The sequence below is a fragment of the Mobula hypostoma genome, chromosome 4, assembly GCF_963921235.1.
Source record: "Mobula hypostoma chromosome 4, sMobHyp1.1, whole genome shotgun sequence".
In the NCBI taxonomy this organism is placed as follows: Eukaryota; Metazoa; Chordata; class Chondrichthyes; order Myliobatiformes; family Myliobatidae; genus Mobula; species Mobula hypostoma.
This window is the reverse complement of record NC_086100.1, coordinates 121,808,309-121,820,410: the sequence shown is the minus strand read 5'-3', so window position 1 is coordinate 121,820,410 and position 12,102 is coordinate 121,808,309. Positions and strand designations below refer to the sequence as shown.

General features: G+C 43.2%; 1 protein-coding gene across 6 annotated transcripts in view; it reads right to left on the bottom strand.

Annotated features, from left to right (window-relative positions):
* znf827 (zinc finger protein 827) overlaps positions 1-12,102 on the bottom strand; it is a 106,362-nt gene that overhangs the window by 19,675 nt on the left and 74,585 nt on the right. For all 6 annotated transcript variants that reach the window (XR_010017726.1, XR_010017727.1, XM_063046441.1 and 3 more), the window contains one exon: positions 7,407-7,498. Coding sequence is in view for 4 of the 6 variants with exons in the window: in XM_063046441.1 (XP_062902511.1) it covers positions 7,407-7,498 (92 nt within the window). In the remaining 2 variants the exon portion in view is untranslated. The remainder of the gene's footprint in view (positions 1-7,406; positions 7,499-12,102) is intronic.

Below are 12,102 nucleotides of genomic sequence, written 5' to 3'. Positions count from 1 at the left end.
CGCCTTAAATCAGTGTCCTCTAGTTCTCAACTTCCCTGCCTGGGAAAAGACCACAAGACATAGGAGCAGAATTAGGCCATTTGGCCATCAAGTCTTAGATAGATAGGTAGATATACTTTATTGATCCCGAGGGAAATTGGGTTTCATTACAGCCCCACCAACCAAGAATACAGCATAAATATAGCAATACAAAAACCACAAACAATCAAACAACAAAATGCAAACTGTGCCAGATGGCAAATAAGTCCAGGACCAGTCTATTGGCTCAGGGTGTCTGACCCTCCACGGGAGGAGCTGCAAGTTCGATGGCCACAGGCAGGAACAACCTTCCGTGCTGCCCAGTGTTGTATCTCGGTGGAATATGGCTGAAGTCCAACAGTAAAAAGTTCAATATCCGGTCTACAAACACGTTCCTCAATCGTCATATGACCTGGATTGCACCATCTGTTGTTAACCAGAACAGTAAGCACCCAACTCCTTTACGCTTACCGCTCTCAGTGCACTTCCGGTCAGCCCGAATGGTCTGGAAGCCGTCCATGGAAAAGTTTTGATTGGGTATGTCCTCGTGCAGCCCCGTTCCAGTGAAACACATAACACTGCACTCCCGAAATGTTCTCTGACGCCTGGCTAGCGCCATGAACTCGTCCATTTTATTACCCACCAAACTCCTCTTCTCCATAAGTCTCTGTTGTCTCGACCTGGTCCTCTTTCCTCGACTTTGAGACCCCTCTCTGCATCCTCTGCGTTTTCCTCCAGATTTCAGCGGGGGTGTCCGCCACTCTGCTCGCTAAACTGGCCCGCATAAGCGCAAGCAGCTGGTCCCTGGAATAAACAATGCGACCATGCTTCTGTCCCGCTAATGAGACGTGTCGGAATGTAACTATTTCCAGCGCAACTATTTCTTCTCTGCCATTCAATCATGGCTGATTCTTTTTTTTTCTCCTCAACCCCAGTTCCTGGCCTTCTCCCCATAACCTTTGATGCCATGTCCAACCAAGCATCTATTAACCTCTGCCTTAAATACACCCAGACCTGGCCTCCACAGCTCTACGTGGCAACAAATTCTACAAATTCACCAGCCTTTGGCTAAAGAAATTGCTCTGCATCTCTGTTTTGAAAGGGTGGCCCTTCATCCTGAGGCTGTGCCCTGTTGTCCTAGACTCACCCACCATGGGAGACATTCTTTCCACATCTACTCTGTCTAGGTCTTTCAATATTCGAAAGGTTTCAATGAGATCCCCCTCATCCTGGACTGCAACGAGTACAGACTCAGAGCCATCAAACGTTCCTCGTATGATAACCCTTTTATTCCTGGAAGCATCCTTGTGAACCTCCTCTGGACCCTCTCCAATGCCAGCATATCTTCTCTAAGATGATGGATCTAACTATCTATCCTATCTGTACTCTTCATAATTTCATAAATCCTTATGTCACCCTCAGCTTCATTTGTTACCACATCGTTCTGTACTTTGGTGAACCAAAACTGTACACAATATTTCAAATGTGTTCTAACCAGTATTTTCTACATCAACAACAGGACATTACTCAATACCTTGGTCTATGAAGGTAAGCATTCCAAAGTCAATTCTTCATCCATGTTGCCACTTTCAAGGAGCTATAGGTTTGCATTACAAGGTCTCTCTGTTCACCAACACTCCTGTGTCCTTGCTAATATGCCCGACAAGTATTTGGTATCACATTATTCCTTTTGTTTTTTCATGAGTTATTTTGTAATTTATAATAATTTTTATGTCTTTACACTGCACTTCTGCCACAACACAAATGCCACGTCACCTAAGATTGTAATAATAAATCTGATTCTAATTTCCCAAGTGCATTACTTCATATTTGTCTGGATTAAATTCTGTCTGCCACTGCTCTACTCAATTTTCCAGATGATATATGTTCTGCTGTATATTAGACAACAGACTTCACCATCTATGACTCCACCAGTTTTCATATTACCTACAAATTTATTAATCAGATCACCAAGATTCTCATCCATGATTTCTGTACATACAGTAATATACAGTACATTACAAAATCCTTGCACTGATCCCGGCAGTACTCCACTTGTTACAGACGTCCAGTCAAACACCCATCCATCACTACCTTTGCCTCCTACCACTTTTGGATTCAGTATGTCAACAAAGCTCTGTGCTGCAACGCTCCTGTCCACCCTACAATGTGACCTTGTCAAAAGCCTTGTAAACCATGCTTTGCATGGTCTGCCTTCAACTGTTTACTTAGTTACTTCCTCAGCGGTATGAGACATGATCTCTCCTGCACTAATTCAGCCTTTCCAAGTGAACATAAATTCTGCCCGTCAGCATTCTTGCCCTCAACTTCCCCAAGGACTGATGGCATGGTTCACTGGCCTGTGGTTTCCAGGTGTATTATTACTGCCCTTTTGGGACAAGGGGACAACATTAGCTACTTCACCCAGCGGTAACAAAGATGCAAAATTCTCGGTAAGAGCCCCAACAATCTGTTTCCTTACCCCCCTAAGCATACTAGGATATTGTCAGGCTGTGGGGGTGGGGGGGGGCATTACTCACCACAATGCCTTACAATATCTCTAACACTTCCTTCTTCTGATATGGACATTCTCTAGAATATTAGCAAACCTGTCCCTTAACTGTCCAGCTTTCACATGGTCTCTCGGTAAGAAGTATTTAATTCACACCTTGTTCATATATCTTTGTTCCACACATGCTAAGGGTAGCTGCTCTTTGCTTACCTAACATTTTGTTTCTAATATAATTATAACACGTTTAGGATTTGCCTTAACTCTACTTGCCAAGATCACTTCATGGCCCTTTTCTCGCTCTTCTGATTTCTTTAAGTTTACTCCTATATATTCTAAAAACCTCAAACAACTGCAATTGGTACTAATTTCCTATCCCTGACATAAGCTTGTCTTTTCCTTGATCAGACGTTTAATATCTTCTGTTAACTAAGGCTCCCTAAGAACAAAGTCATAGCACATACTGGTAGGGTGCCAACGACTTTTGCACAGTACTGTAGTCATTTTATGTATTGCACTGTACTGCTGCCACATAAAAAACAAATTTCATTACATACAGTGGCATGCAAAAGTTTGGGCACCCCGGTCAAAATTTCTGTTACTGTGAATAGCTAAGCGAGTAAAAGATGGCCTGATTTCCAAAAGGCATAAAGTTAAAGATGACACATTTCTTTAATATTTTAAGCAAGATTACTTTTTTATTTCCATCTTTTACAGTTTCAAAATAACAAAAAAGGAAAAGTGCTCGAAGCAAAAGTTTGGGCACCCTGCGTGGTCAGTAATTAGTGACACCCCCTTTGGCAAGTATCACAGCTTGTAAACGCTCTTTGTAGCCAACTAAGAGTCTTTCACTTCTTGTTTGGGGGATTTTCGCCCATTCTTCCTTGCAAAAGGCTTCTAGTTCTATGAGATTCTTGGGCCATCTTGCATGCACTGCTCTTTTGAGGTCTATGCACAGATTTTAGGCCATAAGACAAGACAAAGGAACAGAAGACGGCCATTCGGCCCATTAAGTCTGCTCCACCTTTTTATCATGAGCTGATCCATTCTCCCATTTAGTCCCACTCCCCTGCCTTCTCACCATAACCTTTGATGCCCTGGTTACTCAGATACCTATCAATCTCTGCCTTAAATACACCCAATGACTTGGCCTCCACTGCCGCTCGTGGCAACAAATTCCATAGATTCACCACCATCTGGCTAAAAAGATTTCTTTGCATCTCTGTTCAGAATGGGCACCCTTCAATCCTTCAGTCATGCCCTCTTGTACTAGACTCCCCCATCATGGGAAATAACTTTGCCACATACACTCTGTCCACGCCTTTGAACATTCGAAATGTTTCTATGAGGTTCCCCCCGCACTTCTTCTGAACTCCAAGGAATACAGTCCAAGGGCAGACAAACGTTCCTCATATGTTAACCCTCTCATTCCCAGAATCATTCTAGTGAATCTTCTCTGTACCCTTTCCAATGTCAGCACATCACATTCTCGATGATGTTTAGATCGGGGGACTGTGAGGGCCGTGGCAAAACCTTCAGCTTGCGCCTCTTGAGGTAGTCCATTGTGGATTTTGAAGAGTGTTTAGGATCATTATCCTGTTGCAGAAGCTGTCCTCTTTTCATCTTCAGCTTTTTTACAGACGGTGTGATGTTTGCTTCCAGAATTTGCTGGTATTTAATTGAATTCATTCTTCCCTCTACCAGTAAATGTTCCCTGTGCCACTGGCTGCAACACAAGCCCAAAGCATGAGCAATCCACCCCCCATGCTTAACAGTTGGACAGGGGTTCTTTTCATAAAATTCTGCACCATTTTTTCTCCAAACATACCTTTGCTCATTGTGGCCAAAATTCAGCGTCAGAAGTTTGCAAAGGAACATCTAAACAAGTCTGATGCATTTTGGAAACAAGTCCTGTGGACTGATGAAGTTAAAATAGAACTTTTTGGCCGCTGTGATACTTGCCAAAGGGGGTGTTACTAAGTACTGACCATACAGGGTGCCCAAACCTTTGCTTTGGGCACTTTTCCTTTTTTGTTATTTTGAAACTGTAAAAGATGGAAATAACAAAGTAATCTTGCTTAAAATATTAAAGAAATGTGTCATCTTTAACTTTATGCCTTCTGGAAACCAGGTCATCTTTTACTCGCTTAGCTAATCACAGTAACAGAAATTTTGACCAGGGGTGCCCAAACTTTTGCATGCCACTGTATGTGAGTGATGATACACCTGATTCTGATGTGGGTCTCTATTGCAGCCTGAGAATGGGAAAGGGGCAGGGAGAGGGAAATCATGTTTGGGAAAAGGAGAGGGAGCAGGAAGCACTAGGGAGGCATTCTGTAATAAACCAATTGTTTGGAATCAAATGACCTTGCCTGGTGTTTCAGGGCTGGGTGTGTCTGCACTAGCACCACCCCCTGACCCTGGCACTTCTTCTTTGTTACGTGTCTCACACCCCTCCCACAGCGCTCTACCCTTGCCAGTCCCAACATCTTTTGCTCCTACCAGATTTACAAACTGGCACTGGCTCTCTGCTCCATGTTGACAAGTACAATATTATGCAAAAGTCTTAGGCATGAGAGAGAGAGAGACAGATAGAGAGGTAGAGAGAGACAGACAGAGAGACAGAGATAGAGAGAGAGATAGATAGATAGAGATACACACACATACATATATATACACCCCCACGACTTTTGGACAGTTCCGTATAATGTTTGTTTCTTACCATAACAGGGACACGCCGATTCATCTTATAACATCTAAAATCTGCTTTCCCCCAGTTTTGGGCCCAATCCAAGCCTGTCTTTTTCCATGTCTACGTTAAAGTTTACCAAGAATGGTCACTAATCCAATGGCCCCCTCTACAGAAATCTCTTGCCAATCCTCATTCCCCAAACATCAGTAAAGCCCTAGTTTTACTCCCTAGATAGTAATACTTTCACTTTTTAAAAAAAAACCCTCTTGGATACATTTTACAAATTTCACCTTATCCCAGCCCCTTTCACAAAGGCAATTTAGTCATTATTACGTTATGACTTCGTAATGTACCAGCAGCAAGAGATGACAAATTGAGTTGGGTTTTAATATTAAAACCACTATATTTATTCACATCTACTCAAAAATATAGAAAATTAAATAAACTACTTTCTTAAACAGAAGTTAACAGTGTTATGCGTCTATAGCTCCCTTACAGTCAAACTTAGAACCCGTTCTTAACTAATCTTACTCAAGTACAGTCTTACAGTGGCAGTTCAGAGTCCCAGTAATTCATGAAATAGGTGAGATGAGCGACTTGTGGATTCACAATACAGCGATGAGGCAATCACGACGAATTCCAAAGATTCCACGGCTAGCGAACGAAGAAACAGTCACCAATCCCAGCCGAGGAATACTGTTCTGAAGTCCACGAAAAGCGACTTCACAAAGTGACTGTCACGAAATCCACACCCATGGATTATATGAAGGACAGACGTGTCTCCACAATGCATAGTGCGCCGCTGATTAACCCATTCCTTTGGGTATGGGTAAGCATTAGACTTTACCCTTCTCAATCGTGAGCTGTTCCTGGATAGCTCGAAGCCTGCACTCTCTCTCTCTCTCTCTCTCCTTTTACTCCTTCTCAGCACTATGCCCACATTTCTTTTATACTGTCGGCATACGTCATAAGGTAATGCTCACAGAAACGAAACTGCGGACCCCCAGTAAAACGAAACTGGGGACACGTGACGCCCACAGTAAACGAAACTTGGACTCCCAGGAAAACGAAACTGTGGACATGTAACAATTAGTAGAGTTAAAATCTCCTAATACTACGACCCTATTGCTTTTATACCTCTGTCTGCATATCTGTTCTCCTAATACCCACCTAACTATTTGGAAGCCTAAAACACAACCTGAAATAAATACCCCACTTTTGTTCCCAAATTCTATCCATATTAACCCATTTGGCCAATCCCTCCAGATATTCACTCTGAAGTACTGCTGTAATGCTAATTCTGATCAGCAGCACAATGCTTTCCCTAATCAGATTCTCGGCACTGATACGACTATTTCAAAAAGTTCTTTACTGTGCTAACTGGCAATTTATGATAGCACTGCAGTGATTACATTTTCCCTCAATTATCCATGCAAAATACCCAGAGATAACCTATCTCGAATAAATAGAGTGATTCTTATGAATGCATCAACATAAATTTCATCTGCAGAAAGGAAGCATGTTGGATATCTCGACCATAAGATAATGCTCAATTAATAGAGAGGGAGGAATAACACTAAATCTATGAACGGTTGGCATCACGTGATAGTTATTTCACTCATTATCTTATATTCTTTGTTTAAATTCCTAATATATTGTCAATGTTTGAATGCTTTAGCTTTAAAAGAGCTCTAAAGCCAAATGAAGTTCTTCTTTCTCGTATTACAAAGCCAGCAATAGACATAAACTTGCAGAAGAATTTTGACACCTCCAAATGTATCACAACTGCAGCCATTTTTATAGCTTACAGCTTGAGACCATTCTTATTGCATATTGTGGACAGACTCCCTGTGTTAAAAACTGAAAGCTACCCATTTTTCTTGGGTAAATTAACTTATGCTTTGTGGTAGCAAGGAACTATATATGTGGAAAATTATATCAGAGAATTACATGAGTGGATCAGAGATACAGTTATAGCAATTTCTGTTACCCACATAATTTGATGTATGCATGCACATCTTTTCATTTTCAAATTTGCACATTTTAAAAACACCATTCAAGTATTCAATACAAACAAGGAAACTGCATTTTAATAATCAAATTCCTGGTGGATTAATGTAAAGCACACCACCATAACATGTAAATAACATGAAATAGGCAGAAAATGAAACAGTACAGAACATCTACCTTGTGATGATGGTCTTGCATGGAGATTAGATAAAGAATCTCTCAAGTTTGAAGCAAATGGTGATTGTCTAAATACCTCTTCACATGAAGAACTGCATCAAAAGAATACCAACCCCCAAGAGTTAATTTTAATGAACTTTCTAATATGGACTATTTTACTTAACTACACACTTAAAACATTACTTTTTAAATTGCAGTTCAATGATTAGCAGCAAGTTCAAGGAAACTGGGTGGTAGAGGAACACATAAGATTATCCTGTTTCATCAAGGGTCAGAGTGTGAATCTAAACTTGGTTAAAATTAACAGAGCACTTCACAATTTCACACAATGATTTCATATAAATAAGAATCTATGATTGTTCAAGAGTTCAATAAATTAAACTTTACATGCAAACCAGTCAGCTGGTTATTTGACTATCTGATGCATAAAAGCCAGTTTAATTCACTCCTGCCAGACATTCTATCTTCATACACTTGCACAAAAATTACAGATAGAATTACTAAAGCAACACACATCAAAGTTGCTGGTGAACGCAGCAGGCCAGGCAGCATCTATAGGAAGAGGCGCAGTCGACGTTTCAGGCCGAGACCCTTCGTCAGGACTAACTGAAAGAAGAGTGAGTAAGGGATTTGAAAGCTGGAGGGGGAGGGGGAGATGCAAAATGATAGGAGAAGACAGGAGGGGGAGGGATAGAGCCGAGAGCTGGACAGGTGATAGGCAAAAGGGGATATGAGAGGATCATGGGACAGGAGGTCCGGGAAGAAAGACGGGGGGGGGGACCCAGAGGATGGGCAAGAGGTATATTCAGAGGGACAGAGGGAGAAAAAGGAGAGTGAGAGAAAGAATGTGTGCATAAAAATGAGTAACAGCTGGGGTACGAGGGGGAGGTGGGGCCTAGCGGAAGTTAGAGAAGTCAATATTCATGCCATCAGGTTGGAGGCTACCCAGACGGAATATAAGGTGTTGTTCCTCCAACCTGAGTGTGGCTTCATCTTTACAGTAGAGGAGGCCGTGGATAGACATGTCAGAATGGGAATGGGATGTGGAATTAAAATGTGTGGCCACTGGGAGATTCTGCTTTTTCTGGCGGACAGAGCGTAGATGTTCAGCAAAGCGGTCTACGCTCTGTCCGCCAGAGAAAGCAGGATCTCCCAGTGGCCACACATTTTAATTCCACATCCCATTCCCATTCTGACATGTCTATCCACGGCCTCCTCTACTGTAAAGATGAAGCCACACTCAGGTTGGAGGAACAACACCTTATATTCCGTCTGGGTAGCCTCCAACCTGATGGCATGAACATTGACTTCTCTAACTTCCGCTAGGCCCCACCTCCCCCTCGTACCCCAGCTGTTACTCATTTTTATGCACACATTCTTTCTCTCACTCTCCTTTTTCTCCCTCTGTCCCTCTGAATATACCTCTTGCCCATCCTCTGGGTCACCCCCCCCGTCTTTCTTCCCGGACCTCCTGTCCCATGATCCTCTCGTATCCCCTTTTGCCTATCACCTGTCCAGCTCTCGGCTCTATCCCTCCCCCTCCTGTCTTCTCCTATCATTTTGCATCTCCCCCTCCCCCTCCAGCTTTCAAATCCCTTACTCATTCTTCCTTCAGTTAGTCCTGACGAAGGGTCTCGGCCTGAAACGTCGACTGCGCCTCTTCCTATAGATGCTGCCTGGCCTGCTGCGTTCACCAGCAACTTTGATGTGTGTTGCTTGAATTTCCAGCATCTGCAGAATTCCTGTTGTTTGAGATAGAATTACTAGCTAGCAATTGGAAAATAAAACCCCACGAAGTGAGTGGTGCCTGTCAGGACTTGATTGCAGAATGGGAGAACGCAGGGAGTGTCGGAGACAGCTCCTTGCAGAGTTTACACGTGAATTTTAAAAAGTAAACGATGCCTGTTAGGACATAGAGTGAGAGATCACAGAGAGCATTGGAAATAGATCCTTGTGAAGTTTACTTGCCGGTTTCAAAAACTAAGCGGTGCCTGTCGGGACTTGTCTGCAGTGCAAGAGATCGCTTGGGTTATTAGTAACTTAGCAAAGGCCAATAAAAAGAAGTTAGGTTCAAGCTGAGCAGCCATTGTGGGAGTGGGCCAATGTTAGAGTGGTCAGGCTTTGGTTCAAAAGGCTTCAGTGAGAACAGGCAGAGGTTAAGGATGCTGATTCTTTCAGAGTTATTTATTTGATTATATAAGTCAGAGCCAAAGTCATTGTATAACAAGAGTAGGCAGGATGGTATTAAGGCAGTGGAATGCTCCTCCGATAAGACCATAAGATATAGGAGCACAATTAGACCATTTGGCCCATTGTGTCTGCTCTGCCATTTCATCATGACTGATCCATTTCCCTCTCAGCCCCAATCTCCCACCTTCACCCTTCATGCCTGACTAATCAAGAACCTATCAGGTTCTGCCTTAAATATACATAAAGACTTGGCCTCCACAGCTGCCTATGGCAAAGAAGTCCACAGATTCACCACTCTCTAGCTAAAGAAATTCCTCCTCATCTCCCTAAAAGGATGCCCCTCTATTTTGAGGCTGTGCCCTCTGGTCCTAGACTCCCCCACCATAGGAAGCATCCTCTCCACTTCCACTGGAGGCTTTTCAAAATTTGATAGGTTTCAATGAGATCCCCCTACCTCCTGATTCTTCTGAATTCCAGTAAGTACAGGCACAGAGCCATCAATTGATCCTCATATAGTAAGGCTTTCATTCACAGAATTATTCTTATGAACCTCTTCTGAACCTTCTCCAATGTCAGCATATCCTTTCTTAGACAAGGGGCCTTAAACTGCTCACAATACTACAAGTGAGGCTTTACCAGTGCCTTATAAAGCCCCAACATTAAATGTTTAAGATACGGTATTGCAGGTTACATAATGGTCTCTCTAATGACTACACCTGCAGAAGTGCACCCAACTTCAGCACCAGACTGACAAGGTGAAGGAACTGGAGCTGGAGCTGAATGTACTGAGGACTATCTGGGAGAACGAAGCCTCATAGATGAGACTTTTACTGAGGTGGTCACACCCAGAATGCAGGCTTCAGTTAGTAGATAGATGACCACTAGAAGTGAGGGGACTATGCAGTCAGTGCAGGGTTCCCCTGTGGCCATTCTCCTCAGCATCCCCTTGGGTACTGCTGTGGTGATGATCTATCAGGGCACAGCAGTAGCAACCAGGCCAGTGGCACTGTGGCCGACTCTGCCTTACCCTTCTTGGCTGAGTCTCAGAGATAGGTAGGAGGACAGAAAGGATACTCTGGGGCCGTGAAAGATAAGCCAGGATGGTGTGTTGACTCCCAGGTGCTAGGGTCCAGGAGGTCTCAGAATAGCTGCAAATAGTCTCAGAATATTCTCAAGAGCTGGGTGAGCATCCAGAGGAAGTGGTGCACATTGGTATCGTTTACATAAGTAGAAAGGGGGAAGAGGTCCAACACAGTGAGTATAGGGTGTTAGTAAAGAGGCTGAAGAGGAGGACCTCCAAGGTAGCAATGTCAGGATACTCGGTACTGGTCAGAGCAGGAACAGAATGATAGTACAGATGAATGACTGACAAAGGACCTGGTTCAGGGGAAAATTTTCTGGGGTAGTGGTGACCTGTACAAGAGGGTCAGGTTGTACCTAAACTCGAGGAGAACCAATATCCCCGCTGGGAGGTTCGCTAGTTTGTCAGGGGGATGGGAACCACAGCACCAGATAAGAAAATGAAGGGTTGAAAAAAGGGAGATGTTAGAGCCAGTAAAAACAGGCAGAAGTAATAGATATGATAAGACAGACAGTTTTAAGAGTGTAATGTTAAGATGCTAGGATTTCTATGGGTAAAAGTGATGACCTCAGAGCATGGATCATTACATAGAACTACGATGTAGTGGATGTTACAGAGACTTGCTTGAGAGAGAGAGTCAGGAAAGGGTGCTTAATGTCCCAGGGTTTTGAGGGAGGTAAAGGGGTGGAGTGGGCAGTTGCATTACTATTTAGGGGGAAGAATCTCAGCTGCACTCAGAGGAGACATAATGAAGGGCTTGTCCTCTGAGTCTACATGGATAGAATTGAAAAAATAGAAAGGGTGCAATCACTCTGATGGGACTGTACTACAGACCCGCCCCCCCCCCCCCAAATAACCAGCTGGACATTGAGAAACAAGCATTCAGACAGATTAAAGCGATAAGGAGAAGTGTGAAAACAATACTGCAGTTATCATGGGGGACTTCACCTTCTCTAATATAAACTGTGGGATATTCTTAGTGCAAGAGCTTTAGGTGGGACAGAATTTGTTAGGTGCACCCAGGAGGGTTTCTTTAATCAAAATGTAAATAGTCCAACAAGAGGAGAGGCTATAATGTACCTGGAGTTGGGTAATGAACCTGGAGAGGTTACTGACCTTCCAGTGGGCAAACAGTTAGGGAACAGTGACCACAACTCCTTAAGTTTTAAGATTGCTATAGGTAAGGATAAGTATGGACCTTGCCGGACAGCATTAAATTGGAGCAGGGCAAATTACGAGAGCATTAGGCAGGAACTAGGGAAGCCGTTTATGGGCACGTCCATATCCGACACGTGGAGGGTATTTAAATAACAACTGCACAGAGTACAGGACAGACATTTTCCAGTCAGAAGGAAGGACAAGGATGGCAAGGTAAGAGAACCCTGGATATCAAGACAGGTGATGAATTTAGTTAAGAAAATCAAA